Genomic DNA, 18,302 nt, shown 5'->3' with positions numbered 1-18,302 from the left:
TGTTAAAGTGAAAAATTTGAAAAGAATTAGAAAGAAAATTATTTTAGACTATAATTCTCTTATAGCAACACCCTACAACCTTATGTACTGTTCAAAAAACATAACAAAACAAAACAGCCTGACTGATACAAAGAAAACAACATGGCAGCAGAGGCTGAAAGGAGTTGCTACTCATGCCGACTGACTTCTCAGTTAAAGTTTATCAGATCTGTTTCTAGACTGACCATCATTTCCTTTCATAAGCAGTACTTGCTCTATTTCAGAGTCAGCCTTGACCTACATGTCTGCTATGGAACAGTCTGGATATGATATGTTGTGCCACCAAGTCTCACATATTGGAGACTGGATCCCCAACATGGCATTAATAAGTGATGGAGCCTTCAAGAGTTGCTGCCACGTGGGAGGTCTTTTTGTCACTTTGGGGTGTGCTCTCAGAAGGTTGTTTTGTGCAACCTTGAGTTTTCACTAGATGGTGGTTGCATAAAACAAGCCTGGGTTCTCTTGTTCCCTCTGCTTCCTGGCTCAGGATGTGACTACTTGTTATGACAGACTCACCTGGCGTTGCTGTTTGTTGTGAAATGGTGCAGCCCTTGCCACCAGCCTACACTGTGTTATATGGACTTTGAAGTTCCAATTGTGAGCTGAGTAAACTGCTTTACTTCAAAGGTCTTAGGTATTTTGTCATAGCAATGCAAATCCGTAATGTACAGTTTCTAATCAGAATGAATGACTTGGTGCTTACTCCTTTGGCTCATTGAAAGTGACAGGAGACTTGAACTTGAGTTGGATACACCCCAAAAGAGTATCTGTGGGCAAAGATGAACAAATGGGCAGGCACTACTACCCAATACAAGAATCCCATCCTCTGGATCTGCAAGGACTTTATCTCAGCTCAGCCATCATGTTGCATTAAAGCAGCCTTATTTACACATCTGTATTTCACACTAACCGAGCACCTTGGGGCCCTGAACTTTGTTCTATGCCTTCAGGAGCTTGTAGAGTGACTGTTGTGTGTTATCACTAGAGCTTCTATGTTAAATAAATCTGTGTCTTTTATAGACACAGATGCATGTATTCAAAGTACTTACAATGTAATTGAAGGAGGTTTCAGAAATCATTGCAAACTGCCGGAAAAATGTGTGTCTAATGAACATCTCATTCTTTAGGACATGAAAGCTGAAACAAAAGAAGCAATATAACAAGATGTATAGATGTCATAGGATAAGACCAACATTTGTCATCTGGGTAGGGACCACATTTTAAGTATTTCCAAGTAAAAATATTAAACTTTCTTCTTCTTTAAAAAACTGAATTTCTTAGCTCCAAAAAAGTATAGAAGTAACAGCAATGACTACCTCTCCAGACTGTAGGTAATCATTGAAATGAATGAGGGCATTTTTGAGAAATGGCTGTTTCTAGATCTAAGGAAACAAATATGCAAGACAGTCTAAGATATATTATTCTACTAGAAATCAAATAATCAAAGATTAGCTCAACAGTGCATTCTTTATCTTTGGATGGTTTTCACTGACTTAAGATTGGAGAAATTAAGCATCAGAAATAATAAGAACCACAACTTATCACTTAGGAAATATTTAGCTTATTTACATTGTGGATAGTGCTAAAATGAGATTTGTTGTTAGAGATATATGACTTGGGAATGTGTCTGGACATGCTTTTTCTAGTGATTGTAAGTGAACAAAAACATCATAGTAAAATAGGGGAAGTATCTCAGTAGTAGAACACTTGCCTAGCATGGACAAGGCCCTGGGTTCTATCCCCAGCATTAGAAAACAAAACAAAACAAAAAACAAAATCTCCCTTTTTGATCATGAGTGTTAAAATGTATTATTGGCAGCTATATCAATACTATGCCCACCCCACTTTGCATTTGGGAGCAAATGGGCTTGTTTACATCTTTGGGAGCCCACAATGAATCAATTTATAGCCGGAACCTCACTGATCCTGAATTTAGATCATGAGAATTGAGACTTTGAGATATAAACCATAGAAAGGGTTTAGACTTGAACTGACACTGTCATGGGTGGGGTGAAAGACTTAAAATGCCCTGGGATATAATTTTTGCATGTAGGACAGGTAGGGTGATATATTGTTTATGATCTAATAAAGCCACTGAAGATCAGAATGCAAAGATAGCCACAGCCATAGAAGCTGGGTAGTAGTGGCAGATATCTTTAATCCCAGGAGTCAGGAGACAGAGGCAGATGGATTTCTGTGAGTTCTAGGCTACCTAGGGAGACATGAGAGTGAAATAATCTAAAAGAAAAATAGAGATCACACCTTTAATCTACCCTAGAGAGTTATGTAAAACACAGGAGCCCAGTGTCTCATTCTATATTCTGAGATTTAGTCTCCAGCCATGGTGAGGAGAGGATCTTTGCTTCTCTGATCTTCAGCTTTAACCCCAATCTCTCTCTCTCTGGTTTTTGTTATTCATGCTACAGATAGGCATAAATATTTTGGGGCCAAAAGAGTGGCCAGGGTGGACTGAATATTCCTCAACACCAAAAATGCCCATTTCTTCCCCATTTCCTCTTTGTAATGTACATAGTCTGCATGCCCACATATAGGTGTTCTCTGCTCCCCCTCCTCACACCTGGTAGCTATGTACTGCCCACTCCATTCTCAATATATTTCAACTGTGGTATCATTTCCTGTTTTTTACTCTCCCTGTGTTTGTGTGTATGGAAATGTACATGCCACAAAGTGCTTGTGGTAGTCAGAAGATAACTATGGGAGTCATTTCTCTTCTTCTAGCACATTGGGTTCTGACGGAAGGATTGTTGTGAGTTCAAGACCTGCCTGGGCATTAGAGTGACATCTTGTGTCAGACAGCCAAACCCCAAAAGTATACATATTTATAGAGCACAAGAGTCACCAGAAGATACGCAGAACCAAACAGGAACACAAAGAAGACATTTTTTCCCAGAGAAGGGGACTTGTGCTTCCCATCTGGCACCATTTCTGGCATCACATGAGACCTTGGTTGGCAGCCAGTATTAACTATGACAGCATTGGGCGTAGGATTTTTATGCACAATGGGTGTCATGTGCTTATGACATGCAGAGTATACTATTGCCCTCCAGAGCAAATGCAATGCATTAATGTCATGCATGAGCTTCAAGCTTGGCCTATAGTGACCCACATCAGGCCATCCCTGCCCTTCACTATTAAGTCTTTTGCAAAGAAACTTCCAGTATGTGATGACTAAGAAAATGTGGGGGGAAGTTATGTGAGGAAACAAGTAGACAGGAAATGCGTTTTTAAATGTCCATATGATGGGACAAAGGAGAAAAGCTGCATTTACTCTGCATAGCAACTACATTCAATACAAATATTAGATACTGTTAGTCAGGATTTTAGTTTCTTCTTTCACTCCCTCCTTAAACTCTCCTCCTGTCATTTCCTTCTATCCTCTCTTGTTCATGCTTTCATAAGACAGCGTTTCACTTATGTAGTCCAGGTTGTCTCTGAACTTACAATGCAGCCAAGACTATCCTCAAACTCTTAGCAATCCTCCTGCTCCATCCTCCCAAGTGCTGGCATTACATATGTATGCTACAATATGTGGCCCAGAATTTTACAGTTACACTTTCACCATCAGAAAAAAAGCAAACATAATTCAGGGAGAAGAAATTGTGTGAGTAAACTGGGGGCAAGAGATAAAGGAGCTGTGGGTAAAAGACCTGGTATATGAAGCAATTCGTGAAGATGCAAACCACTTTTCATGATCATATGCAAACTGCTGCTGAGGAAGATGTTTGGATAGGTGGGATTACACTCTTTTATGTGAGGTCATTTAACATTAACTGATATATAAAGAAAAATGCAAGAGTCTGAAAAGACGAGTGGCTGTATTTCTGCAAATGGGACTCATCTGTATAACTATATGAACACTGTTTACACTATACCTTTTCCTGAGGATGATGAATTTCCTCTCCCAGTTTTTGTTGATATGATCAATTTCCTTTCTATGCCTGGAACATATTTTCAAATGGTCAAATAGTTTCTCAGCTGCAGACAGACAACATATGAATCATTAAGCCCAGTACCTGTCCGTCTTCCTCCTTTCATTCTCCAATTCAAATTTTAATATACTTATTTGATCCTCTAAAGCTCTTTTTTCTTCATCCTTTTAACAGAAAACACAAAAACCCAGCACAAGGTTAAGTACATGGACGATACCAGTCCTTCTTCTAAGTGAGGAAAGGCTATTTCTGCTAAGTAGTAAGTGAATCTTGATTATCACCAACAGAAAGAAATGTTGAGATTCCCTTGAGAGAATAATGAGATTGCCTTGAAAATCAGAATACTGTATGACCGCACACTTCTATTTTCTGTAAATGATCGGCTTTGTTACTTCTTAGGAATAGCCAGAATCCAGAAGCAATAATGAGATTAATAATGGAGTCTGTAGTGGTCAGCGTCATACCTTCTTCGCCTGTAAGTTTAGTATTACTTCTTCAGACACCATATGAGGTAGTTGAAATTTAACCTGTGAAGAGAATAAACAATAGTAAAGACAAAATGTCAAATTGATGCATCTAGATAGTTTTCCTTTCTGTCTTGTCTATCTTTGTTTGAAAAATGAAATAGAGACTTGAAATTTGCCAGCTGTAGCCCAGAGGTCTTCACTGTCTCATCTGATCCCTAAAATTGAGTGTGCACATAACACACATGCAGCTGGGCAATGGCAGCTACGGCGATAGGTCAAACTTTACCATTATACTTTTAAAAACTTCTTAAAAGACTATTTTATTTACATGACTGTTTTACTTGTATGCATACCACCTGTGTGCCTAGCTCAGAGAAGTCAGAAGAAGGCATCAGATCCCCTGGAACTGGAGTTACAGATGGTTGTGACCCACCATTTAGATGATGGGAATTGAATTCAGTTCCTCTGGAAGAGCGGTGGGTGCTCTTAAGTGCTTGAGCCATCTCTTCAGTCCCACTCACCATCACACTTTTAAAACAGTGAAGCAGGAGCAGGAAGTTATTTTCCAATGAAGCCATATTTGTTTTAAAAAAGTACTTGGAAATTATGTTTCCATTGCTAGACTTATCTGTAGAAGGGCCAGCAGGTTATTTGGAAGTGACAATATATTGGGTATAAGATCTTGGGAGATGGTTAAGTGCTTGCCTTGCAAGCCCTGGGACCAGAGTTTGATTCCCAGAATCCATTTTAGAATTACAGGGTTTGGTGGCATCAGCTTGTAATCCTGTGGTGGGGCAGATGAGACAGGTGAATCTTTGGCTCTTACTGCCCAGGCTAGTGAGAGACTGAAAATGAAGGAGGAGGAAGAAGAGGAGAGAGAAGAGGAGAATGAAAAAGGGAGAGAATATGTCACATGGTTCCAGAGCAGTGACAGTTCAGAGAATTCTTATGGGCATGTGCTCATTCCTACCCGAATCCACCACTATACAAGAATACACTGTGTAGAAAACTCTTGACTGCGCTCAGTGGCAGAATACTTAGCTAGTTTACATGAGGTTCCAGTTCCATTCCCAGAAACACCCCCCCACACACACACACCTTGGTTAATGAATGTTATGTTTCTATGTGGCAAACAGAAAACTTCCCACTCAACACTACACCGCAAATTTCTCCACAGCCTCATGGTCCATTGCCTGCTTGTGTTAAAGAAGGGGTTAGAGGGAGCTGAGCAGTTCTGTAGTCTAAAGAAAAAGAGCTTGCCCAGGTAACCAGAAGTAAAAGCTGAGGCAAAGAAGGGGCAAATTCAAAAAGTGGGAGGTGCCAGCATTTGGTGGGCTCCTTGGGGCTTGCTGGCCAGCCAGCCTAGCAAATCAGTAAGTTCCAGGTTCAGTGAGAGACCCTATCTCAAAAATATAAGGTGAAGAGTGATAGAGGAAGACCCCTCAGCCTCTTGCCTCCACCTCCTAGTGCTGTGATTACAGGTTCACACTTCTATGCTCAGCTTTTCAAATGGTGCCGAAGGTCTAAACTCAGGTTCTTGTGTGTGCACAGCAAAGCATTACCCAGTAGGCAATATACCCAGTCCTGCCTATGGGATTATTAAAACACAGTTCTGGGTATATCTGAGAGGACATTTCCAGAGAAGAATAACTTAGCTCTAAGCCATCTTGAATGTGTGTGAGACCATTCTGTAGACTGGGGGCAAGGGGAGCCATAGAATGAAAGGCAATGTAGGTATTCTCTCTCTGCTTCGGGTCAGCCATGATCTGAGTGGTTTTGCTCCATTCTACCCTTCCTGACAAGATGAACAGAAATGTCTGAAGCCACGGGCAAAACAGTTTTTCCCCTTATGTTGTTTCTTTGGTAATAGTGATGAAAAGTTTAACAACCACATTTATTAAACAAAAAATGCAAACTGGTGTAGCAAGCAGAATGTGATGAGATTCTGAAGCTGACTCAATTCAGGGCTGAGGGTATAGCTCAGTTGACAGAGTTCTGGTCTAGTATGCACAAAAAGCTCTGAATCCAAACTCTAGCACACATAAACCTGTCATGGTGATGAGTCAGGCAAGCATAGGGAATAGTTTACAAACCTAGGACTCTACTTCATTTGGGCTATGTGCCTACCCCTCTTCTAACAATGCACTTGGCATTCTGAGACTTTTATCTGCATGTACTATGGCAGCATCTCTGAACAATGCTCCTAGCAATCTCTTAACAACTGAGGACCCCAATCTGTATGGAGGTTTATACTTATTCTCTCTGAACAGTGCAATAAGTTTCTCCTTTCATTAACAAGCATCAAACTTACATAGATCTTGTTCATCAATATTTATGTTGTGTCTAGTCACAGAAAGTGGGGAGCCCCTCTGTTGTGAGTTATTGTTGGGTGTGCAAACTAAATCCTAAAGTAGCCTTTTAGGAAGAACCCTCTGTTTATCATTTTATGCCTATGCACAATCGAGCATGCATATGATTAAAATTAGATGCATTACCGGAAGGGACATGCACAGGAGAGAAAACATTTGTATAACAACCTGCCAGCCAAAGTAGAGAATCATCCAAACTGCACACTTTAACAACCAAACTTCTTTTAAACTCCATAAAAGGAAGTCTCAAACAGTAACTGAGGCTGTTGAAACCTTTGTTCATATGGCCTGTTGTCAATCTTGACCATATATCCCTTTCTAATATCTACTACTGCTTTGATTTGAATGAAATTGTCGTGCTATTTTTTAAGATCTATTCGGATTTTTATCTCAGTTCTTTGCATGAAAAGCTAAGAACAGAAACATGAAACACCTGGTCCAAACCCTGACCATGAGGAACAGTAGTGCACAGCACTCAGCATATGGAGGTGAAGGATTAGGTGTTCAAGGTCCTTGTTGGTAGTGGGTTTGAGGGTGGCCTGAGATACAAAGAGATTCTGTCTCCCCAAACAAACAGACAAATAAAACAACAATTAATCAAAATTACAGGTTCACTGTGCCTTTTATCCCTGACTTTTAATACACTAGATCCTGTATAACCATTGGAAAAGCTGGGAAGAATTAACAAAATGAAAAGGGAAGAAGCCATGAAAGTGACACAAGGCAGACACATTTAAGAATCACTCCATCTATTTGTCCTCAATGGAGACAGTCTACTTGAATGGTCTGTCTTCCAAGGCATGGGGTACTGGGTGAATTCAGTGCCTTTTGGCCAACTGTAGGTCATGGAGGTCACTGCACAGAAGCTCCAAGCACTCCCAGGGTTTCACCACTGTGTTGAAGAAAAGGCACCTAAATTTTTAAAACTCAGATAATTAGGAAAACAAAATCAAACCAAGGTACCACATTGGAAGATGCTGATGTCTTACTTCATGCCATCCAAATTCATGTTAGCAATTAAAAATTTATTTTAACATTCTGCACTTGAATTTGTAGTGAAATATATTATCATTTTTTAAATTTTTAAAAATATTTTATTTATTTATTATGTATACAACATTCTGCTTCCATGTATATCTGCACACCAGAAGAGGGCACCAGATCTCATAACGGATGGTTGTGAGCCACCATGTGGTTGCTGGGACTTGAACTCAGGACACCTGGAAGAGCAGTTGGTGCTCTTAACCTCTGAGCCATCTCTCCAGGACCACTATCAATTTTTAAGGTTCTATTTTTCTCATAAGGTGATTAAGCATGGAACCAGCGATAAGACTGATGCAGCATATCTTCTGTAATGCAAGTGATTATTCAGTCTTCTCAAAATATAGTTCAGTTGTGACAATGGAGATAGCATTTCTTTCCATAAAAAACAAAACAAAGGAAAGCAAAGCACCCTATATTGACTACAGTATTTGTTCCTTGTCCCAAGTCAAATTTTCCACCTTGCTACAGCACATTATATTGACTCGTGGCTCTGTCCACATGAAACTGTCATTTTGTTTTGCCAGCTGCTGACATTCCACTTTCTCTGGACTACACATGCTGGTCTTTATGTGGTCACTCTATTGACAGGTGCAAACACTGGACTGCCAAACAATGGATGGAAATGAAAATGAATGGTTGTGCTAATGAGACAACACTTAGCTTCCTGAGTGGGAAAATAAAAATTAAATGACTGTACTTATACTTTCGAGCTGTGATTACGAATAATTTTTCTAAGTATGTTTTCTTTTTGAATTTATAACTAAAATTTTATAGCTAAGAATATTCATTTTAGGGGCTAGAGAGATGGCTCAGAGTTAAGAGAACTGGTTGCTCTTGCAGTGAACCCAAGTTTCATTCGCAGCGTCTCCATGACAACCATCTGTAACTCCAGTTCCAGGGAATCCAATGCCCTCTTCTGGTCTCTTTGGATACCAGGCACCCAAAGGGGTTTCCAGACATATACATGCAAGCAAAACACTCATAAATATAAAACAAAAATTAAAAAATAATGCAAATAATTTTTTGTTTCATGCTGTCGAATAAGGCTTCTGTACAATGTGTGAATATATGTCCCTTGATATCAATGGATTCAATTTGCTAATAAAAAGGCACAGGTTAACAGCATGGATACAAAAACAGGATCTATCATTCTGCTACATACAAGAAACACACCTCAACACCAGAGATAGACATTACCTCAGAGTAAAAAAAAGATTTTCCAATCAAGTGCATCTAAGAAGCAAGCTGGTATAGCTATCCCAATATCTAAAAAAATAGACTTCCCACCAAAATTAATCAAAAGAGATGGAGAAGGGTATTTCATCAAGGAAAACATCCATGAAGATGATGTCTCAATTCTAAACATATATGCCCCAAATCTAAGGGCACCCACATTTGTAAAAGAAATATTACTGAAGCTTAAATCATACATTGAAGTGGGAGACTCCAACACCACACTCTCACCAATGGAGAAGTCATCTAAACAGAAACTAAACAGAGAAATAATGGAACTAAGAGATGTTGTGACTCAAATGGACCTAACAGAGATCTACAGAACATTTAACCCAAACATGAAAGAATACAACTTCTTCTCAGCACTGCATGGGACCTTCTCCAAAACTGATCTTATAATCAGCAACAAGGCAAGTCTCAATGATACAAAAATTGAAGTAACCCCTTGTAACTTTTCATCTCACCATGGATTAAAGCTGGATTTCAACAACAACAGAAAGCCTACAAGCTCATGGAAACTGAACAGCTCTCTACTGAGTCACCACTGGGTCAAGGAAGAAATAAAGAAATTAAATAATTCCTAGAATTCAATGAAAATAAATGCATAACATACCCAAACTTATGGGACACAATGAAAGTGGTGCTAAGTGGAAAGTTCACAGCATGAAGTACCTTTATGAGGAATTTGAAGGGATCTCATATTATATTGTCTTATCAGCACACCTGAAAGCTCTAGAACAAAAAGAAACAGACACACCTAAGAGAAGATGACAGGAAATAATCAACCCAAGGGTTGAAATTAATAAATAGAAACAAAAAGAACATACAAAGAATCAACAAAGAGTTGGTTTTTTGAGAAAACCAACAAAATATCCAAACTAATTAAAAGACACAGAGAGTATATCCAAATCAACAAAATTAGAAAGGAAAAGGGGGACATAATAACAGACTCTGAGGAAATCCAGAGAATCATTAGGTCACATTTCAAAAACCTGTACTTCACAAAATTGTAAAATCTAATAGAAATGGACACATTTTTTGATAGATACTATTTACCAAAGTTAAGTCAAGATCAGATAAATGGGCTAAGAAAGAAATCAGAGAATCAACACCCTTTACCTTAGCCTCAAATATTATAAAATATATTGGTGTAACTATAACCAAGCAAGTGAAAGACCTGTATGACAAGAACTTTAAATCTCTAAAGAAAGAAATTGAAGAAGATACCAGAAGATGGAAAGACCTCCCATGCTCATGGATTGGTAAAATTAACATAGTAAAAATGACCATCTTACCCAAAGCAATCTACAGATTCAATGTAATACACATAGAAATCCCAACACAATTCTTTATAGACTTTGAAAGGACAATATTCAATTTCATATTGAAAAACAAAAAACCCCAGGATAGCTAAAACAACCCTGGATAATAAAAGAACCTCATGAGGAATCACCATACCTGATTTCAAGCTCTATTATAAATCTATAATAATAAAAACTACATGGTATTGTCATAAAAACAGACAGGTGGGTCAATGGATCGGATTGAAGACCCAAATGTTAATCTACATACCTATGGACACCTGATTTTGGACAAAGAAGCCAAAATTATACAATGGAAAAAAGAAAGCATCTTCAACAAATGGTGCTGGTCTAACTGGATGTTGCCTTGTAGAAGAATGTAAATAGATCCGTATCTATCACCCTGTACAAAACTCAATCAAAGGATCAAAGACCTCAATATAAATCCAGATACACTGAACCTGACATAGTTAGACAAATAGAAGAGAAAATGACAAATAATCATGAATGCACTGGCACAGTAAATAAGTTCCTGAACAGAATACTAATAGCACAGACATTGACAATTAATAAATGGGATCTCATAAAACTGAGGAGTTTCTGTAAGACAAAAGACGCTATCAAAAGAACAAAATAGCAGCCCAGAGAATGGAAAAAGATCTTCACCAATCTTACATCCAACAAAGGGCTGATTTGCAAAACATGTAAAGAACTCAATAGACTAGGTATCAACAAACCAAATAATCCAATTAAAATGGGGTACAGATCTAAACAGAGAATTCTCAACAGAAAAATCTCAAATAGCAAAAAAAAAAAAAAAAAACACGTAAGGAGATGTTCAACATCCTTAGCCATCATGGAAATACAAATAATAAAAAAAAATACAAAAAAACCCCTCTGAGATTCCATCTTACATCTGTCAGAATGGCTAAGATCAAAACCACAAGTGATAGCTCATGATGGAGAGGATGTGGAGCAACACTCCACACAATGGAGGGAACACGCCTCCATTGCTGGTGGGAATGAAAACTTTTACAGCTACTTTGGAAGTCAGTGTGGCCAGGTTTCTCAGAAAACTGGGAATAAGTATACCTCAAGACCCAGGAATACCACTCTTGGGCATACACTCAAAGAATGCTCAATTGTACCACAAGGACACTTGCTCAACTATGTTCATAGCAGATTTATTTTCAACCAGAACCTGAAAACAATCTAGATGCCTCTCAGCTGAGGAATGGATAAAGAAATTGTGGTACATTTACACAATGGAGTATTGGGGACACCGGAAAATTTGGAAGCAAATGGATGGAACTAGAAAAAAATCATCCTGAGTGAGGTAACCCAGACCAAGATAAACATGGTAGGTACTCACTCATAAGTGGATATTATCTGCAAGATAAAGGATAACTATGTTACAATCCACATACCCAGAACAATTAGGTAACAAGGAGGGTTCATGGGGTGGGGGTGGGAGGAATGCCCAGATCTCTCTGGGAGAGGGAAATAGAAGCGATTTTGTGAGTAGACTGAGAGCAGGCGGGGATGGGAACATGAGCAATCAGGTTGGGGAGTGCAGAGGGGGCAGAGTACTGAAAGAGATTACTGAAAAGGGGGGCATTTTGGGGTCAGATGAAAACCTAGTGCAAAGGAATCTCCCAGGAATCTACAAGGATGTTCCCAGCTAAGACTCCAGGCAATAGTGGATACATAGTCTAAACTAGCCATCTCCTGTGACCAGATTGGTGCCTAGCTCAATTGTCATCAGAGGCTTCATCTAGCAACTGATGGAAACAGATGCAGACCCACAGCCAAACATTATGCAGAGTTCAGGGAATCCTGCATAAGAGGGAGAGAAAGGATTGTAGGAGCCGGGGTGGGGGGTGTCAATGACATCACAGGAAAACTCACTGAATCAATTAACCTGGGCTCATCAGGGTTCACAGAGCTTGAACTGACAACCAGGGAGCCGGAATGGAACTGACCTAGGCACTCTGCATATATGTTACAGTTGTGTAGCTTGGTCAGCTTGTGGGACTCCTAACAGTGGGAACAGAGGCTGTCTCTGACTCCTTTGTTGGCTTTTGGGATCCTACTCCTCATAGTGGGTCTCCTTGCCCAGCCTTAACACATGGGCAGGTGCTTAGTCTACTGCAACTTGATATGCCATGTTTTGTTGATAGCCATGGGAGACCTAGCCTTTCTTGAACAGAAATGAAGGAGTGGATTGTGGGGGTGGAAAAACTTGGGGGGGGGTACTGGGGAGAGAGGAGGGAGGGGTAACTGAAGGATGTAAAATAAATACATTTATTTAAAAAAATTGCAGTCAGTAAGGTTTGTAATAGAAGAAACATTATTATGCTTATTAACTGCCATAAAATCCACCACATTCCTTACAATATTCACATATACCAATTTTCTTTTTTCTTGTCAAAAGTTCTTTTTTTGTGGTTTGTGCTGCTGCACACCTATAATCCTAGTAGTTGGGAGGGAGAGGAAGGCAGATCTCTGTGAGTTCAAGGCCAGCCAGATCTACAGAGCTAATTCCAGAATAGCCAGGGCTACAGAGAGAAACCCTGTCTCAAAAAAAAAAAAAAAAAAAAAAAAGCTCTTTTCTCTTTTAATTCCTTCAAACACTTAAATGTATCAATGTCAAAGTAATCTTCTAATGCACTGTGATGGCTAATCTCAATTATAAACTTGATGACACAGAATTACTGAGACAACAAGCTTCCAGAGACACCTGTGAGGGACGATTCAGCCTCCGTCAAGTCTGTGAGGATCATCTTGGTGAAGTTAATTGAGATAGGAAGGTCTACCTTGGATGCCAGTGGCATCACTATCTACACTTGCATCTTGGACTATATAAGAAAAGGCTAGCTGTGCCCTGTTTTCACTATTCCCTACTGCCTTGCAGTGCACATAAAGTGACTGGCTGCCTGGAGGTATTGGTGTTCAGATTCCACTGCCAGAATAGACACTCCCCAGGAACTGAGAGCCAGAACAAACTCTCCTTACCCCAAATTGCTTTTGTTGGGACATTTTATCACAGAAACAGGAAAGGAAACCAAAACATTCTGGAAGAAATGAACTGTTTTTCTATCTAAATCTTTATTAACTCACTTTCATATGAACATTGACACTATTAATTGGACACTATTAATGTACCAGAGGGTACAGGCAAAGGAAAAGGTTTAGAAGTACATGCACAGAGCTTTCCAGGATTCGGGAGCAGTTCAGATTGTTGAACAGACCTGCATTTTTGTGTTGCATTACAGTTTTGTTAATGGTGGGCTGTATCTCCAACAAATATCAAATCCTAAATCCAATAAACTGTATAACAATAAAAGTAAATATAAAGAAACAGCATGAGGGTTGAACAACAAAAGCCCAGAGGCATGTAATCCCTCTGTTGAAATGCAAAATAAAAGGGAACAGCCTCCAAAGACCACACAGATCACATCCAGGATCTCTGTCTGTCTGACTCAGTCTCCGGCATTCCCAGCTCAGCAACCAGCAAAATGCTGGCTTCTCTCTGCTCTTGGATTTACAAGGCTCAGCCAAGGGGGAAATGAATGAAATGCTGAAACAATGAACAGATACATCCCTTTCTTCCCTTGTACAGTTTGTTTTAAACTTTATGTGTCATTTTGCCAAACAAAAGAGCTGAATGGTGAAAATAATAATTTGGTAGATAACAATAATTTGTTAGGTAGCAATAATTTGGTATCATACAGTCATATTTTAAAAATTTCTAGCTTGCATGATGATTATAGTCACAACTTCAAACTACTGCAAAAATGTCCTCCTAGTCATAGTGAAATGTTAAGTATTTTATAGCTTCTGTTCCTTTGTTTTTTGGAGGCTTTTTTCCCCTATAGGAATTGCTTTGTATTATGAAAAGAACAAGGACAAGATTGACATTGTCCCTTGTCCTATTTCCCACACAGAAGGGCCCAGAGCAGACCACTGCATATGCCATATGGCCTGTCAGTGTAGACCAGGCTACCCCAAAGGAGGCTCAGAAGTCTTCCAGAGAGGCATTTACTGGGTGTGACCTTAATTAACTAATTACTTGGGGTGGGGTGAGGTGGAAGGGAAACCTGGGAATCCAGTTTAACCTTGTTATATAAAACCTGAGTATTTGAACTGTTTCACAGCTATCAAAAAATAAACTTTACATAAGTACCCTGTACAAATACAAATTTTACGCTGTGAAATCGTTTATAAACTGATATCTGAAGGCAATGCTTGTGTCATGGTTTTTCAGACTGGCTAAACAGTGCCTTTATCACTGTGTGCCTCCCCCAGGCAGCATGTGCACCGTTCCCACCAAATGACACAGATTTCAAAAATAAGTATGATTAATTAGGAAGTGAAATGAGTGATGTAAAAGTTCCGGCGGTGAGCTTTCCATGTGGTCATTTGCATGTAGTGGATATTATAAAGTCCTTTAAAGGTCATTTAAAGAGGTCTATCGACCCTCTCTCTGAGTTAAGCATTTAAAGGTAATCCTAAGCAGAGGAGCACTGATGGACTTAATTTACAGAGGAAAAAGAAATCACAAGGGGAAGGTGGCCATGCGATTATGACTACTAACATAGGCGACAGCAGCAACTGTCAACCAGAACATGTATTTAAAAACTCAATAAATGACTGTGACAGTGAGAGGAGCAGCTTAGGTTCCCATGCCCCCACTCTTGTCCAGTTTGTGCTTTTTCATTAAACATTAACTCGGGAGTCTCACCATTTGACAGAATGTTCCATGAGGCTCTGGAAACCTCCAGGAGAAAGTGTGATACCAGGAGGAAAGCCAACTGAAACCATACTTCTCAGAGACCCTAAGTACACTTTCTGTGTGTGTGTGTGTGTGTGTGTGTGTGTGTGTGTGTGTGTGTGTGTGTGTGTGTGTTGGTGGGGGTGGGAGTGGGGTGTCCTGTACCTCTCAATGCTGAAAGCTCAGCCTGTATCTACATTGAGGACACAAGGGCTTCTGAAGCTGATATCTAGGATCCAGCTCCAGCCTGAAGTGGGGCAGGGAACCCACCAGTGCAGCTGCCCCCTGCTGTTGGGACCTCTGGATGGGAGCTCAGCTGCTGGGCCTGGCTGTTGACACCGCTCTGTGCTCCTACAGCCAGTATCTAGGAGCTCAGACCCCAGACACTCCTGAAAGGTACCGCCTTCACTGTCCACTGACAGCTTCTGGAACATGTTGTCCTGCACCAGCTCACTAAGAAGCCTAAGGCTTGAACTAGGGCCCCTTGAATTCAGCTATATGGCCATAAATTCTTTAAGTAACAACCTGCTTAAGTTCATTCAGTGAAAAAGCCTCCAGAATTTACCCAAAGATGGTTCAAAATATACTTTTCATGGATGGACATTTGCAAAGTGAAATTTACAAGTCAGTGACCTTGTGAGATCACAAGGTCATCCCTCCTTGCCATGTAAAAACTCCAACAGACACAGAAAGGCATTATGGCAGCCTGAGCCTACCCCTCAAAAACCCTAAGATATCCTCCCTCCTTTGTCCAAAAGAGCAGTGTCTCCTCTTTCCCCACAACACTAACCAGGGTGACAGATCTGTACTCCTAAGTCTCCATAATGCGAACCTTCAGTGAAAACCTTCTTTTGGGAGTGCTGGGGATGGAATCTATGGGTCCAGGCATGGTAGGCAAGTACTCTATCACTGAGCTACATCTCCACACATTTTCTAAAAATCTCTTTGTTTTGGAAAAACTAGGTGACATAGTATTGTCCCAATGATCCTCTGGCAAGGAGCCCTTGCTCTTCTATCGTAGTCACCCAGGGTGGATGATTGGTCTCCCTGCTCCTGTCATGGGTGGCACTAACCACTCAGACCAGAAATTTAGTTTTTGTTTGTCTCTGTGTGTATGTGTGTGTGTGTGTGTGTGTGTGTGAGAGAGAGAGAGAGAGAGAGAGAGAGAGAGAGAGAGAGAGAGAGAGAGTGAGAGACAGACAGACAGACAGACAGACAGACAGACACACACACACACACACACACACACACACACACACACACACACAGAAACAGACAGATGGACAGACAGACATGTGAGCACCTGCCCAAGAAGTCAGAGCCCAGAGGAGGGCCTCAGATGTCTTACTCTGCTCTGCCTTATTCCCTTGAAACAGGGTCCCTTACTGGGCAAGACGCCTTGTTTGGCTAGGCTGGTTGGCTGGCCTGTCTCACCTGGGAATGTTGAGGGTACCAGTATAAGCAGCCACACTTAGCTTTTTACATGAGTGCTGGGCATGCTATCTCAGGTCCTCATGCTGTGCAGCAAGCACTCTTAATCAGTAAGCCTTCCCTCAGTTTTTGTTTGGTGGGAACCAAAAAACACACTTCTCAGTATCTGGATTATAAAACAGTCACTTTGAGAATCAAGCCACTGGTTGGTCACCTGTGAAATCTCTTCCTTGGAGGTTCATTCAGCCTTCCACCTGACCATACTTGCTAATTTTTATAGAGGAAACATTTCTCCTTCCTTCCTTCTTTCCTTCCTTCTTTCCTTCCTTCCCCCTTTTTGTCTCTTGGTTTTCTTTTGTTTTTGAGACAAGTTTTGCAGTGTAGCCTTGCTGGCCTTAGACTCACTACTATAGTTCAGGCTGGCCCCGACCTCATGGTGATCCTCCTGCCTCTGCCTCCTGTGTGCTGGGATCACTCAGGCAAGCACCACTATGCCAGCTGAGAATGCTTTTTCTTAGTTCTTGATGCTTCCTTCCAAGTAGACTGACTCCCTGCTAGATAGAGCAATACCGAGTCTCCCTCTTTCTTACTCCTTCACTGGAGAAATGAGTCATCTACTTCTCTGATTAAGTGGCATAAGAGGCCTGTAGCTTTTCCTGTCCCTTTTTGGAAGCAAGCTGCACAAAACTGTGTAATTCTGCTCTGTTTCCAGTCCTAGGGACAGGCAGACTCTGCCACCTGCAGGGGAGGAAGGACACAGGACCTAGCAGAACAAGGCTCAGGAACACAGCAAATCTAAACATCCAAGTGGACACTGTGTTAAGGGCTATCCATTGGCCCAGTGAGTCACCAGTTGGATCTAAGGTCTTTGAAAGTCAGCCCAGAAAAGAATCTTGTTTAGTTACACAATTCATGGTGCTTACAGACTATGTGCACCAATAATCATCAAAATCCTCACAGCTAAGCACAAAGAAAAATTTCCCCAGGATCATTACAAAGGCCAGTCTTGTGGAATACACTACCCAATAATAAGGCACACCCCTTTGCTACTTGTTACTGTTGTTATATATCCTTACAAAAGAAACTTAGGGGAGAAAGGGTTTCTTTTTGATTCTTAGGTCCAGGATATAGCCCATCATGGTGAAGTCAAAGTAGCAAGAGGTCGCATCCTTTGGTCATACTGTATGCACAGTCAGGAAGCAGAGGGAGAGTAATGCCTGGACTCAGCTAGCTTTCTCCTTTGTATGCAGCCTAGAACCCAAGCCTAGGGAATAGTGCCATCATAACTGTCATAAGCCACCAATCAACTGAACTTCAGAGAACTGATTGTTAACACGGTTAAGGAGAGTGACAGCTTACAACTCATATATATCTGTTCCCAATAGTGTTATTTTATCTAACTGTGAAGTGTAGACTCTTAAGTGACCAAAGTGACCAGATTCTTCCATGTCCTTCAGGGATACATCAGTAATATAATACCACATAGTAAGGAGTTAGAGATATGTGCCCTAACAAGCACTTAGAATGCAGTTTCTCAGATTTTGCTAATCCAATAGAGATTTACTAAGGCTCACTAACCGACGCAATGCAGCCAGCTGTGGGTAACAGAAGTATCATTCTGAGAAAGCTAAGGGACCTATCAAGGGCACCCTGGTTTGCTGCCAGAGGCCTTATTCCTACATGAGAGTCAGGCG

At 40.6% G+C, this 18,302-nt stretch overlaps 1 protein-coding gene across 1 annotated transcript in view; it reads right to left on the bottom strand.

Moving 5' to 3' along the window:
- Positions 1–18,302, bottom strand: part of CUNH10orf67 (chromosome unknown C10orf67 homolog) — a 108,281-nt gene that overhangs the window by 28,949 nt on the left and 61,030 nt on the right. The window contains exons 11-14 of the mRNA XM_035441714.1: positions 4,454–4,516; positions 4,074–4,153; positions 3,933–3,998; positions 1,089–1,176 (exon numbers count right to left, since the gene is read on the bottom strand). Of these exons, the coding sequence (XP_035297605.1) occupies positions 1,089–1,176; positions 3,933–3,998; positions 4,074–4,153; positions 4,454–4,516 (297 nt within the window). The remainder of the gene's footprint in view (positions 1–1,088; positions 1,177–3,932; positions 3,999–4,073; positions 4,154–4,453; positions 4,517–18,302) is intronic.

The sequence above is a fragment of the Cricetulus griseus genome, chromosome 3 (genome assembly GCF_003668045.3).
Source record: "Cricetulus griseus strain 17A/GY chromosome 3, alternate assembly CriGri-PICRH-1.0, whole genome shotgun sequence".
Classification (NCBI taxonomy): Eukaryota; Metazoa; Chordata; class Mammalia; order Rodentia; family Cricetidae; genus Cricetulus; species Cricetulus griseus.
This window is presented reverse-complemented; position numbering and strand designations above follow the sequence as displayed.